General features: G+C 44.2%; 1 protein-coding gene across 17 annotated transcripts in view; it reads right to left on the bottom strand.

The window, feature by feature from the left end:
- Positions 1–26,380, bottom strand: part of CACNA1D (calcium voltage-gated channel subunit alpha1 D) — a 923,074-nt gene that overhangs the window by 236,785 nt on the left and 659,909 nt on the right. For 13 of the 17 annotated variants that reach the window (XM_063940823.1, XM_063940810.1, XM_063940825.1 and 10 more), the window contains 8 exons: positions 25,744–25,803; positions 17,742–17,848; positions 17,005–17,092; positions 15,412–15,519; positions 15,166–15,218; positions 12,501–12,647; positions 11,342–11,543; positions 9,827–9,985 (listed from right to left, as the gene is read on the bottom strand). In XM_063940823.1, the coding sequence (XP_063796893.1) occupies positions 9,827–9,985; positions 11,342–11,543; positions 12,501–12,647; positions 15,166–15,218; positions 15,412–15,519; positions 17,005–17,092; positions 17,742–17,848; positions 25,744–25,803 (924 nt within the window). Of the gene's footprint in view, positions 1–9,826; positions 9,986–11,341; positions 11,544–12,500; positions 12,648–15,165; positions 15,219–15,411; positions 15,520–17,004; positions 17,093–17,741; positions 17,849–25,611; positions 25,672–25,743; positions 25,804–26,380 lie in introns of all 17 variants that reach the window. The other 4 variants (XM_063940811.1, XM_063940815.1, XM_063940817.1 and 1 more) reach the window with 1 other exon arrangement.

Here is a 26,380-nt window from a genome sequence, read left to right as displayed (position 1 = left end):
AAAAATTTTACTTTCCAGCCGTAGCTGTGGAGACCAGGTCCGAGAGACCCTCCCCAAACAACTCCTCACCCTTGTAAGGTAAAACCTCCATGTGCCTTTTTGAGTCGGCATCTCCTGTCCATTGCCGAGTCCACAGGACCCTTCTGGCAGAAATCCACATTGCATTTATTCTAGAGCCCAGTAGGCTAATGTCTCTTTGAGCATCTCTCATATATAGGACAGCGTCTTTTATATGCCCCAGGGTCAGTAATATAGTATCCTTGTCCAAGGTATCAAGTTCCTCAGATAAGGTATCCGTCCATGCTGCTACAGCACTACACATCCAGGCCGACGCAATCGCCGGCCTTAGTAAGGTACCTGAATGTGTATAAATGGACTTCAGGGTACCCTCCTGCTTTCTATCCGCAGCATCTTTTAGGGTGGCCGTATCCTGTGACGGCAGGGCTACCCTCTTGGATAACCGTGTTAAAGATTTGTCTACCCTAGGGGAGGATTCCCAGCGTAACCTGTCCGTTGGCGGGAAATGATACGCCAAGGGCATCCGTTTGGAAATCTGCAGTTTTCTATCTGGAGATTCCCAAGCCTTTTCACATAACTCATTTAACTCATGTGAAGGGGGAAAGGTCACCTCTTGCCTTTTTTCCCCATACATATAAACACTCTTGTCAGGGACTGGGGTTTCCTCTGTGATGTGCAACACATCCTTCATTGCTTTAATCATGTAACGGATGGCTTTAGCCATCATCGCCATCGACACTGGAGTCAGAATCCGTGTCGATATCTGTGTCAACAATTTGGGATAGTGGGCGCTTCTGAGACCCTGACGGCCTCTGCGACATAGGATCAGGCATGGGCTGAGACCCCGGCTGTCCTAAGGCTTCAGCTTTATCCAACCTTTTATGCAAGGAAGTAACATTATCATTTAAAACCTTCCACATATCCATCCAATCGGGTGTCGGCGGCGTCGGCGGCGACCCCACATTCATTTGTTCCCGCTCTGCTTCCACATAGCCTTCCTCGTCAAACATGCCGACACAAGCGTACCGACACACCACACACACAGGGGATGCTCTTTTTGAAGACCGTTCCCCCACAAGGCCTTTTGGAGAGACAGAGAGAGAGTATGCCAGCACACACCCCAGCGCTATATGTCCCAGGAATCACACAGTAACTTAGTGTTAACCCAGTAGCTGCTGTATATACTGTTATTGCGCCAAATTTATGTGCCCCCCCTCTCTTTTTACCCTCTTCTACCGTGATTCTGCAGGGGAGAGCCTGGGGAGCTTCCTCTCAGCGGAGCTGTGGATAAAAAATGGCGCTGGTGAGTGCTAAGAAGCCCCGCCCCTTCAGCGGTGGGCTTCTGTCCCGCGTTTCTGTGTAAAAATATGACGGGGGCCCATGCATATATACAGTGCCCAACTGTATATATGCCCACTTTTGCCAAGAGGTCTGTAATTGCTGCCCAGGGCGCCCCCCCCCTGCGCCCTGCACCCTACAGTGACCGGAGTATGTGGGTTTAGTGTGGGAGCAATGGCGCACAGCTGCAGTGCTGTGCGCTACCTCATATGAAGACTGGAGTCTTCTGCCACCGATTTCGAAGTCTTCTTGCTTCTGTCACTGGCTTCTGTCTTCCGGCTCTGCGAGGGGGACGGCGGCGCGGCTCCGGGATCGGACGACAAAGGGTGCGATCCTGTGTACGATCCCTCTGGAGCTAATGGTGTCCAGTAGCCTAAGAAGCAGGACCTATCTTCAGTGAGTAGGGCTGCTTCTCTCCCCTCAGTCCCACGCTGCAGAGAGTCTGTTGCCAGCAGATCTCTCTGAAAATAAAAAAAACCTAACAAAATACTTTCTTTTTAGCAAGCTCAGGAGAGCTCACTAAGTAGCACCCAGCTCGTCCGGGCACAGATTCAAACTGAGGTCTGGAGGAGGGACATAGAGGGAGGAGCCAGAGCACACCAGTATCCAAATTCTTTCTTAAAGTGCCCTGTCTCCTGCGGAGCCCGTCTATTCCCCATGGTCCTTACGGAGTCCCCAGCATCCACTAGGACGTTAGAGAAATAATAAAATAAAAATTTTATTACAATGTCCAATATCAACAGTTCCATCAAGCTATGTAGATGTATAACTAATTAATTTTTGGAGCATAAATGCATTTTTAAGAGCAATAATTGGGTCTTAAAAAGTGTGTGCATCTTATTGTTTGAAGGAACAAGATGCTGCTACCAAGTTATGGTACTGGCAAAACAGCTTGTTTCCTGTCCACAGTCTGCTCCTTGCACCTCTGTTGCAGAGAGGTGGAGACACTGAAATAAAAGCTAGAGGATGGTGGACTGTAAGAGTAGAAGCACTGCTACTGTAGTAACCATGGACAGGCTGCTTGTTCCTCTAATTTGCTACCTCATTTGGGAGATATGGTGAGGTGACATTAATCCTAAGCGTTTCCTGAGAAGTGAAAGATTGACGCAAACAGCGGGAAGTGAGAGGCACAGGAGAGAAAGGTGCAAACAGCGGGAAGTGAGAGGCACAGGAGGGAAAGGTGCAAACAACGGGAAGTGAGAGGCACAGGAGGGAAAAGTGCAAACAGCGGGAAGTGAGAGGCACAGGAGAGAAAGGTGCAAACAGCGGGAAGTGAGAGGCACAGGAGGGAAAGGTGCAAACAGCGAGAAGTGAGAGGCACAGGAGGGAAAAGTGCAAGCAGCGGGAAGTGAGAGGCACAGGAGAGAAAGGTGAAAACATCGGAGAGTGAGAGGCACAGGAGGGATAGGTGCAAACAGTGGAGAGTGAGAGGCACAGGAGGGAAAGGTCCAAACAACAGAGAGTAAGAGCCACAGGAGAGAAAGGTGCAAACAGCGGAAAGTGAGAGGCATAGTAAAGGTGCAAATAATGAGAAGTGAGATGCACAGAAGAGAATGGTACAAACAGCGGGAAGTGTGAGGCATAGGAAAGGTGCAAACAACGGAAAGTGAAAGGCACAGGAGAGAAAGCTACAAACAGTGGGAAGTGAGAGGCACAGGAGAGAAATGTGTAAACAGCGAAAAGTGAGAGGCATTGGAGAGAAAGGTGCAAACAGTGTAAAGTGAAAGGCACAAACAGAAGTGAGAGGCATAGGAGAGAAGGGTGCAAACAGCGGGAAGTGAGAGGTACAGGCAAATGGAAGAATGGTACAAATAGTAAGAAGTGAGGGGAAGAGGCAAATGGAAGAATGGTGCAAATAGTGGGGAAGGGAGAGGAATATAAAGGAGAAAGCAAAAGTCACAGTCAAATGGAAGAAAGGTGCAAATAGTGGGAAGAGAGGAAAAACAGTGTGAAGTAAAAGGCATAGGCAAAGGTACAAACAGTGGGAAGCGAGAGGCAAATGGAGGAAAGGTGCTAACAAGCAAACAGTGGGAAGGTAGAGAAACAGCCAGTAGTGAGAGGGGGAACATAAAGCACAAGGAGAAGGGTCCACTTGACATCAACCAGAGGCTTCTACAGTTACTTACTATTCTTAATACTGTATATTACTATGGACATGCTAGGTTACAGGTAAACAAAACTTGCCTCTACCTACCTGCTGTGTATTTCTAACATACCTTTTATGTTCAATTTCTGCCCCCCCCCCCCCCCCCCTTCCCCTCAAAAAACAAAAACAAAACAAACAACAACCCATTCACAGCTTTGCTGACAATATAAGTACAGTAGTAAATGGGGTGCACTGCTGGGGGTTATATATTATACAAATTTATAGATTTATATGCCACAATATGTAAGGAATCTAATTGTCTTGCAATTCTAAATAAAATAGATAAAAATAAGAATTTACTTACCGATAATTCTATTTCTCGGAGTCCGTAGTGGATGCTGGGGTTCCTGAAAGGACCATGGGGAATAGCGGCTCCGCAGGAGACAGGGCACAAAAGTAAAGCTTTCCGATCAGGTGGTGTGCACTGGCTCCTCCCCCTATGACCCTCCTCCAAGCCAGTTAGGTACTGTGCCCGGACGAGCGTACACAATAAGGGAGGAATTTTGAATCCCGGGTAAGACTCATACCAGCCACACCAATCACACCGTACAACTTGTGATCTAAACCCAGTTAACAGTATGATAACAGCGGAGCCTCTGAAAAGATGGCTCACAACAATAATAACCCGATTTTTGTAACTATGTACAAGTATTGCAGATAATCCGCACTTGGGATGGGCGCCCAGCATCCACTACGGACTCCGAGAAATAGAATTATCGGTAAGTAAATTCTTATTTTCTCTATCGTCCTAGTGGATGCTGGGGTTCCTGAAAGGACCATGGGGATTATACCAAAGCTCCCAAACGGGCGGGAGAGTGCGGATGACTCTGCAGCACCGAATGAGAGAACTCCAGGTCCTCCTTAGCCAGGGTATCAAATTTGTAGAATTTAGCAAACGTGTTTGCCCCTGACCAAGTAGCTGCTCGGCAAAGTTGTAAAGCCGAGACCCCTCGGGCAGCCGCCCAAGATGAGCCCACCTTCCTTGTGGAATGGGCATTTACATATTTTGGCTGTGGCAGGCCTGCCACAGAATGTGCAAGCTGAATTGTATTACACATCCAACTAGCAATAGTCTGCTTAGAAGCAAGAGCACCCAGTTTGTTGGGTGCATACAGGATAACAGCAAGTCAGTTTTCCTGACTCCAGCCGTCCTGGAACATATTTTCAGGGCCCTGACAACATCTAGCAACTTGGAGTCCTCCAAGTCCCTAGTAGGTGCAAGGCACCACAATAAGCTGGTTCAGGTGAAACACTGACACCACCTTAGGGAGAGAACTGGGGACGAGTCCGCAGCTCTGCCCTGTCCGAATGGACAAACAGATATGGGCTTTTTTGAGAAAAAACCACCAATTTGACACTCGCCTGGTCCAGGCCAGGGCCAAGAGCATGGTCACTTTTCATGTGAGATGCTTCAAATCCACAGATTTGACTGGTTTTAAACCAATGTGATTTGAGGAATCCCAGAACTACGTTGAGATCCCACAGTGCCACTGGAGGCACAAAAGGGGGTTGTATATGCAATACTCCCTTGACAAACTTCTGGACTTCAGGAACTGAAGCCAATTCTTTCTGGAAGAAAATCGACAGGGCCGAAATTTGAACCTTAATGGACCCCAATTTGAGGCCCATAGACACTCCTGTTTGCAGGAAATGCAGGAAACGACCGAGTTGAAATTTCTTTGTGGGGCCTTCCTGGCCTCACACCACGCAACATATTTTCGCCACATGTGGTGATAATGTTGTGCGGTCACCTCCTTTCTGGCTTTGACCAGGGTAGGAATGACCTCTTCCGGAATGCCTTTTTCCCTTAGGATCCGGCTTTCCACCGCCATGCCGACAAACGCAGCTGCGGTAAGTCTTGGAACAGACATGGTACTTGCTGAAGCAAGTCCCTTCTTAGCGGCAGAGGCCATAAGACCTCTGTAAGCATCTCTTGAAGTTCCGGGTACCAAGTCCTTCTTGGCCAATCCGGAGCCATGAGTATAGTTCTTACTCCTCTACGTCTTATAATTCTCAGCACCTTAGGTATGAGAAGCAGAGGAGGGAACACATACACCGACTGGTACACCCACGGTGTTACCAGAACGTCCACAGCTATTGCCTGAGGGTCTCTTGACCTGGCGCAATACCTGTCCCGTTTTTTGTTCAGACGGGACGCCATCATGTCCACCTTTGGTATTTCCCAACGGTTTACAATCATGTGGAAAAAACTTCCACTCTCCCGGGTGGAGGTCGTGCCTGCTGAGGAAGTCTGCTTCCCAGTTTCCATTCCCGGGATGAAACACTGCTGACAGTGCTATCACATGATTTTCCGCCCAGCGAAAAGTCCTTGCAGTTTTTGCCATTGCCCTCCTGCTTCTTGTGTCGCCCTGTCTGTTTACGTGGGCGACTGCCGTGATGTTTTTCCCACTGGATCAATACCGGCTGACCTTGAAGCAGAGGTCTTGCTAAGCTTAGAGCATTATAAATTTACCCTTAGCTCCAGTATATTTATGTGGAGAAAAGTCTCCAGACTTGATCACACTCCCTGGAAATTTTTTCCTTGTGTGACTGCTCCCCAGCCTCTCGGGCTGGGCTCCGTGGTCACCAGCATCCAATCCTGAATGCCGAATCTGCGGCCCTCTAGAAGATGAGCACTCTATAACCACCACAGGAGAGACACCCTTGTCCTTGGATATAGGGTTATCCGCTGATGCATCTGAAGATGCGATCCGGACCATTTGTCCAGCAGATCCCACTGAAAAGTTCTTGCGTGAAATCTGCCGAATGGAATTGCTTCGTAGGAAGCCACCATTTTTACCAGGACCCTTGTGCAATGATGCACTGTTTTTAGGAGGTTCCTGACTAGCTCGGATAACTCCCTGGCTTTCTCTTCCGGGAGAAACACCTTTTTCTGGACTGTGTCCAGAATCATCCCTAGGCACAGCAGACGTGTCGTCGGGATCAGCTGCGATTTTGGAATATTTAGAATCCACCCGTGCTGTTGTAGCAGTATCCGAGATAGTGCTACTCCGACCTCCAACTGTTCCCTGGACTATGCCCTTATCAGGAGATCGTCCAAGTAAGGGATAATTAAGACGCCTTTTCTTCGAAGAAGAATCATCATTTCGGCCATTACCTTGGTAAAGACCCGGGGTGCCGTGGACAATCCAAACGGCAGCGTCTGAAACTGATAGTGACAGTTCTGCACCACGAACCTGAGGTACCCTTAGTGAGAAGGGCAAATTTGGGACATAGAGGTAAGCATCCCTGATGTCCCGGGACACTATATAGTCCCCTTCTTCCTGGTTCGTTATCACTGCTCTGAGTGACTCCATCTTGATTTGAACCTTTGTAAGTGTTCAAAAAATTTTTTTAGAATAAGTCTCACCTAGCCTTCTGGCTTCAGTACCACAATATAGTGTGGAATAATACCCCTTTTCTTGTAGTAGGAGGGGTAATTTAATTATCACCTGCTGGGAATACAGCTTGTGAATTTTTTCCCATACTGCCTCCTTGTCGGAGGGAGACCTTGGTAAAGCAGACTTCAGGAGCCTGCGAAGGGGAAACGTCTCGACATTCCAATCTGTACCCCTGGGATACTACTTGTAGGATCCAGGGGTCCTGTACGGTCTCAGCGCCATGCTGAGAACTTGTCAGAAGCGGTGGAACGCTTCTGTTCCTGGGAATGGGCTGCCTGCTGCAGTCTTCTTCCCTTTCCTCTATCCCTGGGCAGATATGATCTTATAGGGACGAAAGGACTGAGGCTGAAAAGACGGTGTCTTTTTCTGCAGAGATGTGACTTAGGGTAAAAACGGCGGATTTTCCAGCAGTTGCCGTGGCCACCAGGTCCGATGGACCGACCCCAAATAACTCCTCTTCCTTTATACGGCAATACACCTTTGTGCCGTTTGGAATCTGCATCACCTGACCACTGTCGTGTCCATAACATCTTCTGGCAGATATGGACATCGCATTTACTCTTGATGCCAGAGTGCAAATATCCCTCTGTGCATCTCGCATATATAGAAATGCATCCTTTAAATGCTCTATAGTCAATAAAATACTGTCCCTGTCAAGGGTATCAATATTTTTAGTCAGGGAATCCGACCAAGCCACCCCAGCTCTGCACATCCAGGCTGAGGCGATCGCTGGTCGCAGTATAACACCAGTATGTGTGTATATACTTTTTATGATATTTTCCAGCCTCCTGTCAGCTGGTCCTTGAGGACGGCCCTATCTATAGACGGTACCGCCACTTGTTTTGATAAGCGTGTGAGCGCCTTATCCACCCTAAGGGGTGTTTCCCAACGCGCCCTAACTTCTGGCGGGAAAGGGTATACCGCCCATAATTTTCTATCGGGGGGAACCCACGCATCATCACACACTTTATTTAATTTATCTGATTCAGGAAAAACTACGGTAGTTTTTTCACATCCCACATAATACCCTCTTTTGTGGTACTTGTAGTATCAGAAATATGAAACACCTCCTTCATTGCCTTTAACGTGTGGCCCTAATAAGGAATACGTTTGTTTATTCACCGTCGACACTGGATTCAGTGTCCCTGTCTGTGTCTGTGTCGACCGACTAAAGTAAACGGGCGTTTTAAAACCCCTGACGGTGTTTTTGAGACGTCTGGACCGGTACTAATTGTTTGTCGGCCGTCTCATGTCGTCAACCGACCTTGCAGCGTGTTGACATTATCACGTAATTCCCTAAATAAGCCATCCATTCCGGTGTCGACTCCCTAGAGAGTGACATCACCATTACAGGCAATTGCTCCGCCTCCTCACCAACATCGTCCTCATACATGTCGACACACACGTACCGACACACAGCACACACACAGGGAATGCTCTGATAGAGGACAGGACCCACTAGCCCTTTGGAGAGACAGAGGGAGAGTTTACCAGCACACACCAAAAACGCTATAATTATATAGGGACAACCTTATATAAGTGTTTTCCCTTATAGCATCTTTTTTATATATTTCTAACGCCAAATTAGTGCCCCCCCCTCTCTGTTTTAACCCTGTTTCTGTAGTGCAGTGCAGGGGAGAGCCTGGGAGCCTTCCCTCCAGCCTTTCTGTGAGGGAAAATGGCGCTGTGTGCTGAGGAGATAGGCCCCGCCCCTTTTTCGGCGGCCTCGTCTCCCGCTCTTAACGGATTCTGGCAGGGGTTAAATATCTCCATATAGCCTCCGGAGGCTATATGTGAGGTATTTTTAGCCAAAATAGGTATTCATTTGCCTCCCAGGGCGCCCCCCTCCCAGCGCCCTGCACCCTCAGTGACTGCCGTGTGAAGTGTGCTGAGAGGAAAATGGCGCACAGCTGCAGTGCTGTGCGCTACCTTTAGAAGACTGAGGAGTCTTCTGCCGCCGATTCTGGACCTCTTCTTACTTCAGCATCTGCAAGGGGGCCGGCGGCAAGGCTCCGGTGACCATCCAGGCTGTACCTGTGATCGTCCCTCTGGAGCTGATGTCCAGTAGCCAAGAAGCCAATCCATCCTGCACGCAGGTGAGTTCACTTCTTCTCCCCTAAGTCCCTCGTTGCAGTGATCCTGTTGCCAGCAGGACTCACTGTAAAATAAAAAACCTAAGCTAAACTTTTCTAAGCAGCTCTTTAGGAGAGCCACCTAGATTGCACCCTTCTCGGCCGGGCACAAAAATCTAACTGGCTTGGAGGAGGGTCATAGGGGGAGGAGCCAGTGCACACCACCTGATCGGAAAGCTTTACTTTTGTGCCCTGTCTCCTGCGGAGCCGCTATTCCCCATGGTCCTTTCAGGAACCCCAGCATCCACTAGGACGATAGAGAAATGACAATACCATGGAAAAGGCAATCATTCTCCTCATCCCTCTCTTGCCTTTACGGTTCTGTCACTTTGTAGAATAAAGCATGACTGATCTACGTATTCATTTCAAATAACTGCTACTAAATAAACTTAAAGAAAAATAGTTCACTGTACAAAATGATTCCTTTAATCCAGGATTATCCAAACTCAGCAGGAACTCCCACAGGATCAAACAGTCCAGAGCTGCAAGCTTGCCAGATTCATACAGGCAGTAATCTCATCTCCCCTCTTCCCATACATGCATATACAGCTCATGGGCATGGACAAGGAGGATGAGAGTATGAATATGGCCTACTTTAGTCAGTGAGGTCATTGCAGCACTGCACCATTGGGAACTTCTTCAGTTGGACCAAATCTCCACATAACAATAAAACATGTTTAGTCTGAGAGGAACCTACTCATTCTGGGTTACTGAACAGAGTATGAGCACACGGTCCTGTCACAAAGCCAATACTAATGTAAGAACCACAGCTCCCCCTTCTGGTCACGTACCTGCATAGCCAAGCACAGTGTATTCAGCATGATGAGAACAAACATGATGTACTCAAACCCCGTGGAGTTGACGACATACCAGAATTTATACTGATAGGGGTTTTTGGGGATGTACCTTCTCAGGGGACGTGCTTTCAGTGCATATTCCACACATTGACGCTGCAGTGCATAATCATGGAATACGAGTTACACAAGATTCATAATGTACTGACTACACAATTAGGTAATCTGTTTAGTCAGTGGTATAAACGTGATTATGGAATTACCATCATATACATGAAAAACAAGAATACAGTCATAGTTTTAGATATTTAGTTTCAATTTCTAAATAACTCTAGTCTAGACTTAAAACCTTGTAATAACACCTAACATCCTATTTAGCAACATGCAGTGGAACTGTATAATTATGCTGAAATCCAGAGCAACCAATAAAGATTGATCATCTGCAAATTAAATTACTGAAAGCTAAATTATATTGGTTGCTATGGGTTACAGCACACTTCTGCACTACAGTAATAATAAGCTTTCCTAACAAACCACTGAAGAAAACCACTCTGTGCTGGTTGAAACAGCTGTCGGTCTATATGCAATGTAATCTTTATGAAGAATAAATAATAATTTTTCATCTCTAAAAGTGAGTGCTGGTATATTCTTTTTTCATTACCTGGGAAAAGTGAGTGTCAATATTAACCCTTTTTTGACCTTGCACCACCATTTGTTTTGTTGGTTACATCTTTCTCTAAGTACTGACTTTTCCATATATATATATATATATATATATATATATACACACACACACACACACACGTCACTAGATGGAACAACATAACAGTAAAGTGAGCGCCAGCGGGCGAAGAGAGCAACACTTGAATTGCTCCGTTGGGTGCCATCTAGTGGCCGCCAGCTCGTGATAACACTTGAATTCCCCCGATAGAGGTGAGGAAGGCAGAAACGCCATAGCTCCCACTGCGCATGCATGTTGGAGATGGAACAGGTCATAGGAGATTTTATATATATATATATATATATATATATATATATACATATATATATACATATATAAATTATACAACATCAAAGGGCTGTCACAATATTGAAAAGATTTATACTTAAAGCATACGAATGATGTAGCAAACATGAGCCCTAATATAACGTAGAGAGTACGTGTTGCTTATGTATGTGGCGCAAACATGGTAGATATTTTGTCAACTGTATAAATATAATTATAATTTAGTCTATCAGTTCACTAGTGACATCACCACTTTTGCGTGAACCGACTGGCTGCAATTACGAACCCCACTAGAAAACTACATTCTCATGAATACTGGGTCACCCCAACAATGTTTGCCTCCACTGTGTAGGTGAAGATTTCGCTATAGCAATATTAAGACTGAATAAGTGAGAAGGGAAGGAAAATGCTGAGTTAGAGTTTAGTCAACAAGATGGAAAATCCACCTGGAAGTGATGGATGTTCATTTATTTTCTGTTTCTGTAGGAAAAGTGGGCATATCTGACCTGGTTCTTGTCCAGCTCGCAGTTCTTGTATTCTTTCTCTCCCTGCTCTTGAAATGTAACAATGACGAAACCCACAAAAATGTTCATCATGAAGAAAGCAATAATGATGATGTAGATGATGAAAAAGATGGAGATCTCCACTCTGTTGTTGTAGATGGGACCAACATTTTCTCCGTTGGAATCGATGGCCTTGTACAGGAGTCTGGATAAGTGTAAGCACAAAGACCCAATTTTTAAAAACTGCTGTAAAAGTTATTGTAACCCATAGCAACCAATCAGATTATATTCAGATATTTCTACTACAGTTTGGAAAATGATTCCTTTTGTTGCTGAGCCTGTTCTACCAATAAATAATCTGCACTTCTTGCTTTGGCAATGATCTACCTTTCCAGAACAGCAAAAAGCAAAATTCTATGTTGTTTAATTACAGTATGTAAGAAACACATAAAATATGTAGGAATAATAGTCATCATCATCATGCATGACAAGTGTGGACCCTCCTGTTTACTGATGGAGGATGTGGGAGATATTTCCTCATCTCTGGACATCACAATGACTTCTGCAGTGCATAGTGTTCTCTGAAAGTAACACAAGGTCAGCAGAAAATGATCTACTCCCAGGGATCACATCATCTGGAAGAGAAGACCCCCCTTCCTTTCTTTTGAATGAGTCTCAGTCTACCCCTGAGTGTGTGGGTGCCAGAATGGGGGAGACAGAACACTTTTAAGGCCTTCTCCCTTATGTCTGCCTTAATGATGTCATCATGACCCCAGAGCAGCGAAGGGGATAAATCTAACATCTAGCTAGGCCCCATGATTGTCAGCAGGATTTTTGTTGTTTCCTCTGCATCAAATTTTATATAACAAAATATTAAAACCTAGATCTGATTAAGGGAAGTCATTTATATGGACCTGTTATAATGACAATCAATAATAATTTCTTATTGAATTGAAAAAATATCTTCCTTTATATTTCGTTATCTGTTTCCTTCCTTTCCTGGCTGCCCCTCTCAAATGCCAATGCCACCCCATATGTGAAGGGGAGGAGACTAACACATTAAGGATTTTAGTACTCTGATTAATTCAATTTAGTGGCTTGAAGGCACAAGTGCAGCTTTATATAGGAATGACAGATCCAAGTTAAAGTTCAGTTTACGCACGATGGCCAACCCTCGAAGGTGGAAACCGTAAAGAGCGCCATCATGGCGGAGAGCACGTTGTCAAAGTTGAAGTCGCTATTATGCCAGTGTCGCTCACGAATGGCAGGGCTGTTGACGTCTCCATCCTTGTAAATAATATATTTTCCCCTGCAAGATATGAGAATGTACTGAATCAATTTCCTTTAACTCAGACAACTTTTCATGCTTGAAACTTCAGTAAAGCAGTGCGGAGAGCCCATTGCTCCTAGATTATGCTATGAACATGTAAGATCATACTTCGTAGAGATAATATATACCACTAGTTACCAGCCCGTCAAAATGACGGAACAACATTTCATATCTAAACTTTAGATACTATGTACCATTTTATTCTAATGTTTCTCCTCTAGAAGTTAATTTATTTGTGTGCAACAGGCAGCCCGCAGGGTGCAAGCAGATCTGCACTTACTGCTCCCAGCTTCATGCCAACACTCTGATTATCATTATTATAGTAAATAATAAAACTGAATAGAATCAGCTGACTTTTGTGTCATGTGACCTCTTCTATACAACCAATTAGGGGATGAGGAGAGAGAGCAGTGTATTCTGCACTATGTGCTCTTCCTCAATGCCTCGTCAGGCTTTAGCTGTGCATTAAAGTATATTTAGACATGAGAAGGAGCTGTTTTAGTGGCATGTGGGGAAGATATGAGGTGTGAATGGCATGTATGGGGCATGTGGGGAGATGTGAGTGGCATAAAGGGAGATGTGAGTGGCATTTGGGGAGGCACGAGTGGTGTGAGAGGCATACGTGAAGGTGTGAATGGTATGTACGGGGCATGTGGAGAGATATGAGTGGCATATGGGGAGATGTGAGTGGTATGTGGGGAGATGTGAGTGCCATGTTGGGAAGATATAAGTGGTGTGAGAGGAATATGAGGAGATGTAAGTGGCAGGAGAGGAGATGTGAGTGGTATGTATCGGGCATGTGGGGAAATGTGAGTGGCATGTGTGGAGATGTGAGTGACATGTATGGGGCATGTGGGGAGTATGGTGAGATGTGAGTGGCATGTGGGAGGATGTGAGTAGCATGTAGGCAAGACATGAGTGGTCTGAGAGGCATGTGGGGAGATGTGAGTGGCAGGAGAGAAGATGTGAGTGGCATGGATTGAGATGTGAGTGGCACGGATTGAGGTGTGAATAGCATGTGCCGGAGTTTTAGAGTATATTTGGAATCTTATGGCATGTTTGAACATTTTTATAAGGTGGTCAGAGTGGAATCTTGGCGCAAGGAAGATGCATGTGGGGGCATACTAGCAGAGTGATATGGGTGTGCCAAGCAGCTGCATATTCATTGTTGAAATTAAGGGTAACTAGATGAGGTGCCTGGTTTCAAGCCGGCAAAGCTTTGCTGGGTGGAACATTTTACCTATTTTCAACCCCTTAGTTGAATATAGGAAAATCCCTGCTAAGTGGGTGGCTGAAAATAACTGTCACAGTTTCCAGACAACCCAGTAGGCCACATGTTCTAGGTCACCCAGCAGGTGCACAGGGAGAGTTCACCAACTGTCACACTTTCCAGAGCACAATGGTGATGCATTGCAAGTGGCAGGCGGACGTTTTTCCACATAACTCAGAAACTAAGCAATCATTTACAATGCCAATATGTTTTGGTAAATGTACGGGCCAAGACCTTTAATTTGGTAATGATGTGCGCTGCTCAGATAACAGCATCTCAGAAATATGTCACTGATAAAAGTCGCCCTTCTTCTATTAATATATAGATATACATTCCTGAGTGTTGGAGGGCCACAAGTACAGCTCTTGAAGTATGTATATTGGGTTTTCAATCAACATTTAAGTCAATGGCTTAACCACTTCACTCCCCCTGTCACCCGGCCCCATAGCCCTGCATGCTAATATAGACGATATTGTCTACATTGGCTTGCAGGTATGAACGAGCCGTCACCAATGATGAACGAGCGCGGGGCCACGCATCGTTCATCGTTGGTGCCTACACACTGAAAGATATGAATGATATCTTGTTCATTAATGAATGAGATCGTTCATATCTTTCAGTGGTATCGGTTAATGTGTAGGACAGTGGTTCCCAAACTGTTTGGAATCATGGCATCCTAGAGTATTAGAGTTTTATTCACGGCACCCCTAGGCCAAAAAATTTTTAGCAAGAAATTTTGAAATAAATATTAAATAAAAAATTGTGTTTATATGTCATCTTTAGGTTCCATTATGTGGTGAGGGACATAATTTGCTTTTGTTTGTCCACATATTTTATGATTGGCAGCCACCAGCACTGGTTTTGCCTATTACACTGACCAGAAATAATTTTGATTGGTCCTGAACCACCAATCCAAGGCACCCCTGCAAGTGTTCTGAGGCACCCCAGGGTGCCTAGGCACACAGTTTGGGAACCACTGGTGTAGGACCTATAAAAGTTGGTGGCACAGTGGAAATTGGTGGAGCAGTTGGTGAAAAAAACTTCACTGGTTCCCCCTTCTACAGCCCTGCCCGCACACCCAGAAATGCCTCCCCAATATTAAAATATGTAAAAAAGGTGCCAATTCCAAAGATATCTTTCATCTTTCAAATTGTCTGAAAAATTGCTTAAAGCGTTTACTAAACAGTTACAATTCTCCGAAGAAAAAATATCTCTGCAGGCTCTTACTTGCAATCCTCCGGATTCTGCTTTGCTTCATCTGAACAGCGATAAAATTTACCCTGTTTTAGAAAAAAATAAAAGCCAATGAATGCTAAAGCTTTGTGAACAGATGTGGTAGACGGTGACTGTAATCATATAAGTATATTCCCATGTTCAGTCCGCGCAGTGTGTTATGTCACATTTCTTGGGCATGTCATGTATTGCTTATTGTCTTGATGATGTTTTATGTGGTCGGCTTTCCTATCACCTTACCTTAAACAGCTGAACACCAATACAAGCAAACATGAACTGCAGCAACGTCGTAACGATCATGATGTTACCGATGGTACGAATGGCGACAAACACGCACTGAACGACATGCTAAAGAGAGAAAAATGTACCCATTACACAACAGACTAAATAAACTTTCCTCCAAGAACCAAGCATTTTATGTTAGTGTTTAAAAGTTTTCTGGTCCAGGAGGCAGCGGTTAGTCCAAGATGGCTGCCTTGCTTGGTACTGTCTTGTGTAAGATGAACAATGTATGGTTCTAATGAGTTTTCAATGATCCTGTACATCGCCTATTATTTTTATCTTCCCCATTATGTGCCATCTCTTCTAGGTATTGTCTATTCTGTCCAGGGTAATCCTATTTAGTGAGCCTTAAATGGCTGCCTTACCACGTTCCTTCATGGGTAGGATGAACAATACTTGGGACTGATGTCCGAAATGACTGCCACACCTTTGTATTATATTCATATATTATTCTGTGTTTTATGCAAATCTAAACCTCTATATTACATTCATGATATCTATAAAGCTACTTGTGTTCTACTGGATAAAAAAGCCCTATATAAGTAAACTTATTATTATTATTATTATTATTATTATTATTATTATTTGGGGTTGGTTAGCCGGGAAGCGATCAGCATACTGCTAGTTGGAATCCCGGACGACACAATGCCGATGCCGGAATCCCGACTAGCAGGGAAATACTGACGCCGGAATCCCGGCGCCACAGGCTTTCCTCCCTCTATGGGTGTCCACGACTAGCGCTCGCCCCGCAGCTGGCATAAGCATGGGCGGGATCCTGCTATTGGTATACTGACGGTCGGGATCCCGGCCGCCGCTTTTATGTACTGATCCCGGTTAGCCATCATTAAGACTGAACTAGTAGGCAGGACTTCTGTTTTAAGTATACAAATACTTAAAGAGATTGGGGGAGATGTACTAAGCCTTAAGCCAGCTACCCCAGTATGGTGGGTGACGGGACCAGAAGACATCACCGTTATTGGGAACACGCAAGTCGGGCATACACACTGCCCAATATGTCCAATTTGTCGTTCAGATTTGGGCGGAAATAGTATCAGTATCAGGCTGATATCAGTGTAGAGCGATAACGTGGAGAGAGATAAAGTACCAGCCCAACAGCTCCTAGCTGCCAAGTTATAGGCTGTGTTTGAGCTAACTGGCTGGTATTTTATCTCTCTCCACTTTATCTATCTCCAAGGTTTAGTACATTTGCTCCATAAAGTGGCTATAAAAGGTTATTCAAAAAAGACAGCAATGTTTGGGACATTTTATTGCTGTAATCTAATGGGTGTCTCCAAGGTCAAAACAAGTCATGTAAGGATGTAAATGTAATAAAATTCTGCATTTTGTTAATGAAGTAAAATGCAAGTTCCAATTATTGTAATGTAACAGTGCGTCTGCTATACATTTTCTCTATCTGTAGAATACAAGAATAAAATGATAATCACAGAGCTAAATACTGTGCAGCAACGTCACTTGGCAGTTCCAAAAGTCAGATTAATAACATCATTCTAGACAATCCACACAATAAATGAATTACATTCTCATAAATACCTTCAGCCCTTTCGCTCTGTTAATGGCTCTCAGGGGTCTCAACACCCGCAACACTCTCAGGATCTTCACCACAGATATAGCACTTGACCTGTAGAGATATACGTTGTATGGTGAGCAGCGATTTAAGAAGAACTAAGATTGTGCAAAATCAGGAGAATAAACAGATCCTCAGGTGCCAGCTAGGGTGGCCAATCCTGGGATCGGAGGGATCCCGGGATTTAGGACTAAAATTGTCCGGGATTCAATCCCAGGGATTTGGGGATTAGAAATCTTTTTTTTCAGTGTTGAGCAGCGTTGAGTATCCTCAGGAGGTTCAGATGCTGCCCGGCTCCCTCCTCCTGGCTCTCCTTCTGCAGCGTGATGTGAAGTCATAGGTCACGCTGCGCAGCCAGCCACCCGTCACCCGCTGCATGGACGTCGCCAAACCCGGAGGAAGTTTGCGCAGCCAGCCGCCCATCACTCGCCGTACCTGGAGGAAGTGACCCTCCCTCCCGCCCCTGTGGTATGGTGAGTTATGTGTGCAGGGTGGGACTGGAGGAGGGGGTAGGCGGCCACACAGGAAACAAGCCAATCCCAGGTATCCCGGGACTGACCATTTTTCAATCCCGATACTCGGGATTGAAAAAATGGCCCGGGATCGGCCACCCTAGTTCCAGCTCTTTTATCTTTAAAAGGGCCGGATTAAGGTCCACATGGACTAACAAAAATAGTGTCATGAATTCCATCATAATACTTACTGAATACCAAAGGAAACCAATGAAACGCCCACGACTAATAAATCCAGTAAATTAAAGTAATTTCTGCAGAAAGAGCCTTTGTGTAAGAATGCTCCGAATGTCATCATCTACAATAGTACAAAAAAGAATGAATCCAGCACAATGCATGGCCCATTTATTGCTAGCTGCCCACCCAGTCAGCTCCCCAGCACATGTAGTGACAGAAGAAAGCACATTTATGTGAGAACGATTTACATTTCAGTCAGCACTAAGCAGCATCCGTCTAAACATTTTCTATTTTACATTCATCTTCCACAAAACCAGCAGACATTTTATCTTAATCATTACAAATGTCCAAAAAAACAAAAACAAATTTACCCACATAAAAGAGGATCATATAATACTATAGCAGTAATCTGTAAAATATTACAACACTACAATTGGTTTAGTGGCTGCATTATTTGGGTTTCATTCTGCTTTTATATGTTAAAGATTTGCTGCAGGATATAGGGGGTATTCAAATAGTGCCGTTTTTTCGACCAGTCGAAAAAACTGCACTTTTCGCCCGTTTTTAGGTCAAATTTACATTTGACCTATTCAATAACTATGCCGTTTTTTTTGGACTGGTCGAAAAAAACAGCACTGGCGAAAACCACGTGTATCGGTGAATCCTCCGCCGATACACGTGTTTTGGCGAATTCATGTCCATTTTCGCCTATTTTTTGGGCGCAATTTTCGACCATGCCGATTCGACAAAAAAAAAGTGAAACGGCATTAGCGAAAATGGATTAAAAAACGGGCTTGCAATTGGATACCCTGTGTCGAATTAGTGCCGTTTTTTCGACCAGTCAAAAAAACAGCATTTGCATTTAATTGAATAGCCCCATTAATCTATATAATATACAACCGATCAAACCCTGAGTACTGTTTCCTATGATGTCACACAATTACATCACATCGGGTTAGTTTGATACACTGTAACGTGTACAGCTCGGCATGGGGCAAAACTGTTTTGCTCTATGATAAATACTTGTATTCTCTGCAGAATGTAATGATCAATTAAGAAGAAATAACATTTTTGGTTTACTCAGATATTAGATGTCTAGATCCAAGCTCCAATTATGGTAAATAATACGGTAGTTTGTGTTATATTTTAGCGATTTTTTAACTATCCTCATGCTGTAGTTATATGAACATTTATTGTAAAATGGGTTCCTAACAGCAGTCATAGTGCTAAATTACTAATATTTCAAATTATGGCCCAGATTTATCAAGCCTTTGAGGGTGATAAATTGCACAGTGATAAAGTACCAACCAGCCAGCTCCTGACATGATATAGGCTGTGTTTAAAAAAATTATAGTTAGGAGCTGATTGGTTGGTACGTTATCACCGTGCAATTTACCATTTTCCAAATCTTGGCCTATGTTAGTCACATGGGCAGGAAAAAGATCACATGACGCAAATGCAGCCATACATATTTGAGTTTCTTTATGAATGAAAACATCAGTCTCTGAGACTTGCCGGACCCTTACATGAAGTACATAGTATATTAGATAAGCTTTAATATAATAAGAAAGCATAAACAGAGCACGCTGGAAGAAAACCATACATGTAATCATGTAATGAACATTGCTTTGCCACTCCAAAACATTCAGAGCTCAGACAGTCACTGTGCAAGGTCCCACAACGTAATGCTCATGCAATCCAGCAATGTATCAAACAATGATTAAACTGTAAGCAAAGTATGTGCACAATTCATGTCGGTGTTGTATCAGCATGTATCCATGCATTGCTAACATTCCCACCAAATCTACAACACAGAGATCTTACCAGTGTACAATTATGGTGAACTCAGTGGCCGAAGTGGGCCGGTATATGGCAGTGTGTGCAGTGGTGCAACTTTTCCGACTGCTTTCTTTTGGGGGTCATGCCGACCTGATCGCACGCTGCACTTTGTTCGCAGCGGTGCGATTGGGTCAGAACTGCGTATGTGCTGGTGCCGCAGTGCGCCGGCACATGCCAGACGGCCTAAGGCCGTCGTTGCCTAGCGATCGCCTCTGCCTGATTGACAGGCAGAGGCGGTCGCTGGGTGGGAGGGGGCTGGACGGCCGTTTAGGGGACGCGTTCTCTGGCCAACACAGGCGTGGTCGGACCGTTGGGGGGGGGGGGGGGCGCCGCAGCTGCATGACGTCACACGCAGCCGCTGCGACCCGGGCAGCGAAGAGGTTCTCCCGGTCAGCCGCAGGAGCTCGCTGGCCGGGAGGTAACCTGAAATGCAAAAGAAAACACAGAATTGGGCGCTAGTGTTTAAATCGGATGTTAGCCGCACGTTCCTGGGGCTTGGTTCCTCTGCCACCACTTTAATAGAACAAGAAAAAAACATAGACTGGAACTGCGCTTAACATCCAATTAAAGATTTTATTAATTCTCACAATAATTTTTTAAATTTTTTTTATATATATGTATATTTATACAATCACCGGCCGGATTTCATATACTGCACAAATCATAAATATACTAATAAGAACCTTTAATGCCTCTATAGCACATAATTAGTATACAGAAATCTCTTAAAACCATGCATTAAGAACTCAGTGCACATATAGTCGTTTCACTGACTGTAAAACTGCTCATAGGTGACTCCTATAACCTTGCAGGCGTCCCTGCAATGTGGAGTATTTCGTCTAATGTCCGTATTATTTATTTCTATAGCAGCAAAGGAATAATGAAGTATTATTGTAATACCCCTTTGTCTGCGGGGTTAAACTGAATGTCAGTCATTAGTTAATAACTGTCCCATGAGCCGTAGGTCAGCAAAGCGGTATTATTAATGCGGTTATGGCAAGCTTGTAAAAATGTCCTTCCCTTTAGCACTAGGCTATCAAGGCTGTCTCTGAATGAAATGCAATAATACTCAGGTCTGGGAGCGTACTCCCTATTCCCCCTTAGCACTGGGGTCCGGATGTCCGGGTACAGAGTTGATTAGTTGGTTAATGAGACGTCATGCCTAACAGTCACTTGGTGAATGACTTAGCCGGCCGGCTATAAACTCACTTATCCACATTCTGTATACTAATTATGTGCTATAGAGGCATTGAAGGTTCTTATTAGTATATTTATGATTTGTGCAGTATATGAAATCCGGCCGGTGATTGTATAAATATACATATATATATAAAAAAAAAAATTATTGTGAGAATGAATAAAATCTTTAATTGGATGTTAAGCGCAGTTCCAGTCTGTGTTTTTTTCTTGAAATGCAAAAGCATCGCCGCTGTGCGATGCTTTTGCACTTCTGCGAGGGGCGGCGGCACTGACATGCGGGGTAGACTAGCCCAGTGCTGGGCGTCCCCCCGCATGTCTGAGTGCCTGATCGTAGCTGTGCTAAATTTAGCACAGCTACGATCAACTCGGAATGACCCCCTTTATTGGAAGACTAATAAATGCCGTTCCATTACATATTCCTATTGCCACATCTAAATTTCCACTTCAACCACTGGGTGTAGTTAATGATTATAGAAAGGGAACTGGAGAACAGTATAACTCCATAATACACCAATACACGGGACACAAGAAGCAGGACACACATAACATGTACGATAGCTGATAAATGCTTGTTCTAAAAAAGCAGTTACTGTACATATGAAAGGCACAAAACTCACATTTACAAGGTAGGGAGCGTACATAACAGATAGGTGGTACAGGCATGCTATAGATGTACAGCTACAGTACTGACATGTAGTATACAGCATAGACCTAATCTCCAGATGGAAGATACAGGGCAGATTTACTGTAGCGATGGAAGACAGAGGACAGATTTAGGGGTATATTTACTAAAGTGTGGGTTTTTAGAATTGAGATTCTAAATATTATCTTCGAGAAGGTGCTTAATAAAGGACAAGTACTGTAGAATCTGATTGGTTGCTATGGGCAACAACTCCACTTCTAAAAGCCTGTACTTAAGTAAACAAAGTCCTCAATCTAGAGATGGAAGATACACGGCTGACCAAGTCTAGTCTAACGATGTTCGATACAGGACAGACTAAGGGGGACATTTACTAAGCAGTGATAAGAGCAGAGAAGTGAGCCAGTGGAGAAGTTGCCCATGGCAACCAATCAGCACTGAAGTAACATCTATAATTTGCATACTATAAAATGATACAGAGCTGCTGATTGGTTGATGGGGCAACTTCTCCACTGGCTCACTTCTCTGCTTTTATCACTGCTTAGTAAATGCCCCCCTTAATCTTGTGATGAATGATGAAGGACAAACACTACAGATTTGAGTCAGAGAAAGTCCACTGATGAGACATACAGACCAACCTTAAAGACTGACATAGCTGTTTAGCCAAGAGATGGGTAGCCCATAACAATTTCATAATACCTGAGCCTTCTCTTAATGCTACAGATTGGGTGGGAATGTTCTGCTGTTGAGTTAAATGCAGCCACACAGTGTATGAGTCCAAAAACACACTGAAAGTCAATTACGAAGGGCAAAACCCTAAAGTGCAAAAATAGGACCCAATGTGCGCCTTGATTTGTGTAAATGTGACTAGATTCCATAATATGTAGGTCTGTAGCATAAACTGCAACATTTGCAGAGCAGCAAAAGCGGTACGATGCTGGTAGCCTCTGAGACACTGGGACTGTCCAGCCTGGATCTGGTTTTCATCATAGCGTGGGGCCTGTTGTTGTCTCCATGTCATAGAGGAATCCAGTCCAGGCTGTACAGCACTGGAGCTTATGGAAGATGAGGAATGAAAATAGTATATATTTTACACAGCGCACTGTAATATAGGAAAGTAGGAACTATTCAATTACAGGTGCCAAATACACTTCTCAGTGAATGGATGCTATTAAAATTTTAAGAAGAAAGTGCGTATGCCAAGCACACTTTGAGCAATGTACATATACAGCAATAAAGACCTTGCTGAGGTTCAAATAAGGAAACCCATAGCAGTATTCTAGGACATATACCAGAAAAATATATTCATTTGAAAGGGGCGGTAACAAGGTAATAAGTGGTAACAACGCAACGTGTACAGATTTTTCCACCTCTTCACTGTCACTCTGCAGGGGCTGACCCTGAGCACAGAGAGGAGGAACAGGTCTGGTGTACACTGGGCGGACCATCAAGAAGCACTGGGAAGAACTCTGGGTGTTGCACTTCGTGAATGAGAATCATTATTTTCTGTCAAAGAACAAACATTTCTTGGCTCTTAATGTGCAGCCTAAACACACTCCATTCAACAAAACTCACACAGAAAACAGTATTTAAAACAGCAGTAAATTTTCATGTTGTCCTGTTTCATGATAATGCTTCCACTGCTGCCTTATGTGTACACTGAGCGGCTGATTCCTCTAGGTGGCGTACAGAACATTAAAAAACACATTTTGGTAGATATACTATAATGTGAAGGGATAATGGTTACTATTGTACCTCTGTGCAGCGACTACTATCAGGCTCATGAAAGGGAAAATCATGTTCCCTTATCATGCCAATAATAAAGTAAGTATTGTCTGTATCTATTAATATTCACAAGTAAGGACTGGGGCTCCCACATGAGTTCATCTCTGTGATGTGTGAACACTTTCCTACGGCTCTGGGATCCGGCCACACTACTGCGCATGCTGTAAAGTTTGCAAAGTGTAACCCATAAGTAGCAATGGCTAACCCCATATGAAGATGGGTTAACTACAAGGGCCAAATATGGTATTTTAGCAGCCCTCACAGAAACTTTTTGCGTTAGAAGCAGGTGATCGGAGATATCTGCTGCGGCCCCTTGTACCTACATACAGGTGGCACTTCATGGATGTTTTCTGGAGATAGCCTGCAAATATTATTTGATAAATATGCCCATATCAATCTTAACATTTACCCATTATATGCAGCTGATATCATTCACTATTATACAGATACAGGTAAAGTCTCCCTTATCCAGTCTTCTGAAAATTGGAATATTCTAAGGAAGCCGTGACGTCACTAGTGTCAGCAGCCAATGGCTGCTTTATAGCCACTGCCTCACCGGGGACAATGCTGCACCGCGCCGGACTGACGGTAGATGTTAGTTTCTAGTGGGCTAAAGCACCTCTGACGTCAGAGGGGAGGAGCAAGGTCGGTGGGCTGCACTTTCACTATACACGTCACCATCTATTCCCTTTAGTAACTTGGTGGCGAGCCTGAAGCGTGGCGAGCAAAGCGGCCTATGAGGTTACATTTTGGGTCGCATGTTCCGACCTTGCTCCTCCTCCTCTTGTGGCAGATCACGAGGTCAGTGGTCCTTTAGCCTTGTAGAATTTAGCCAAAACCCGGACTGACCCCGCCAGACCCCCCTATTCCCTGCAGAGGTATTCCACTATCTGGAAAAATACTGAATCTTTTGCAGCAAAGGAATTAGGACAACACATGTACAAAGTCACAGATTCAGTATAACGGAACGTGGTGGGAGGAATCGCCACTGCCGCTTGTATCGGAAAGCTTTTTCCACAGATGTACATGTAATGCAAACCCCAGTGGTCAGTGTACACTATTAATGTTGCAGTTTTTGAAAAATGGCCCATGGCATGCGAAGAGGGGCTATTTGCAGCACATAGAGCCACAGAGTATGAGGACACATCTGTATGAATAGCTACGTGCAAGTAAAAACACTGGGCCAAATTCATGCTTGCAATTGTGATTTTCTACTCTACAGAACTGCTAATGTTAGGAAGTGAAGCTGCAGCCTAGAAATGAAAAGAGACGCCCACCGGAGCCATCACAAATTTGTTCGCAATTGCGTACACATTCACAGTCTATACGCAAAACTGAGGGACATTAAGGTTAAGGGTTGGCCTATGGCTATGCACGAGCTCGCAGCTGCAATGACACACCTGTCTTTTTCCAACCACTCCAAGTGGTCACTTCCTGTCAGTCACTTCTCCATGAAATCTTTATTGTGAGAGGGATTGGAGCGGCACCTTGACGCATGTGCACTGCGATCGCAGCACATGTGCAGTCTACTCACTCAGCTGCTTTACAATTGGGCACTGCGTACAAACATGAAGTAGGCCCATAATGCAAAGCACCAGCTGTGTATGTCTGATTCATGGTGAAAACGTTTCACAAATCAAGTAAAAGGGGTTTCTTTATTTATTTAATTATAAATACATGCCAAATTAACAAGTCTTTAACTAAAAATGAATATCCCTTTTAAATACTAATTTGTAGCTAATATGCACTTTTTTTCTGTACAAAAAATATTTAGCTTTATTCAGTCTGTTGTATCTAATACGTTACTCATTTGATTGCAGTGATATTCATGCCGTGCAGCTGTCACTATGGATTCAGTATTATGTCCCGGCAGTCAGGAGACCGACACAAGTATCCCGACAGCCGGATTACCAGTGGTGAGCGCAGCGTGTCCCCTCTCAGGCTCGCCACGCCTCAGGCCCTGTGGCGATCTTCGGTCACCACAGGGTTATATTCCCCCTCGGGTGGGGATTCCAGGTGGCGGTCAGGATTGTGACCACCGGTATTTTACCGGGTTTTGGGATTCCAGCGTCGGTACCCTGACCGCCGGGATCCCGGCATCCGGCAACTTGAATGCCTCCCGTCACTATTGCTATTCATACTGTGCAGTAGTCACTGTTGCTATAACTATTCATGAAGAGGTTTACTCAAAATCTCTTCAAATAGAAACATTACAGAACTGGAACATCTGAACAAAACTGATAAATATTCATCAATTATATTGTGAATTTTTATATTTTTTTATGCTACAATAACCCTGGCAGATGACTTTAAGACTGAAGTACAGTGTATTGGAAAATTAAAATAAATGATTTAGCAGAGGCTTAGTGGAATTAATAGTACTGCTGTTTTAAATGCAGATTTCACACAAACCAGGTTACCTTCAAAACGATTTCAAATGTAAACATACTAGTGAAGACATAATCTGCATATCCTAGCACCTGGGGGTACAAAGAGTCACATGTTATAATAAAAAGCACTTTGGGCATCAGAAAAACAGAACATTGCTTTACCTTGAGGAAGATTTCAACTGTAAAGATTCCTGTGAAAGCATAGTCAAAGTAACCAAGAATCTGCAAGGTACAAGAGGACAGTGAGATATCTGTGTGGCGGGAGAGGACAAGGAGGTTGGTCGCTGACCTAATTCCCACGATAAGACCATTGGAGAAAGCTTACAGTACAGCAGACAGTGCAAAGTAAAAAAATGTAAGAATGGAAAGATCAATTGTTTTCGTACAGGACTTTCTTGACCTGTTAATACCGCTTTCACATGCAAACCCTGCTTTTAAAACGTTTCTTAAAACGGGTCTGAGCAGTTAAACCCCCTTCACATCGCATGTTGTAACCGGTATATTACCGTTTCATTACCGTTTTGGTACCTTTCACACTGAACCCGTTTCACCCATAGAAAACAGTGGTTGTCATTTTAAATGGACTTTTCTGGCCCACACATTATTAATAATTAATTAATAATTTGGTTAGTCGTATGATGGAACCCAGCAGCTTCAAGCATCTTTACCATGTTTTTGTAGATTACTGCATCCTTCACTGTCCCAGTGATCTGTCTAGAAAATTTCTTCATCCCCTCTGATCCTAAGCAGCTCCCTAACCTCCTCATCACTCCAATTTCCCATTTTAAACTGTATTCTG

This window comes from Pseudophryne corroboree, chromosome 9 (assembly GCF_028390025.1).
Source record: "Pseudophryne corroboree isolate aPseCor3 chromosome 9, aPseCor3.hap2, whole genome shotgun sequence".
Classification (NCBI taxonomy): domain Eukaryota; kingdom Metazoa; phylum Chordata; class Amphibia; order Anura; family Myobatrachidae; genus Pseudophryne; species Pseudophryne corroboree.
The sequence above is the reverse complement of the archived record's forward strand: the minus strand, read 5'-3'. Positions and strand labels throughout refer to the sequence as shown.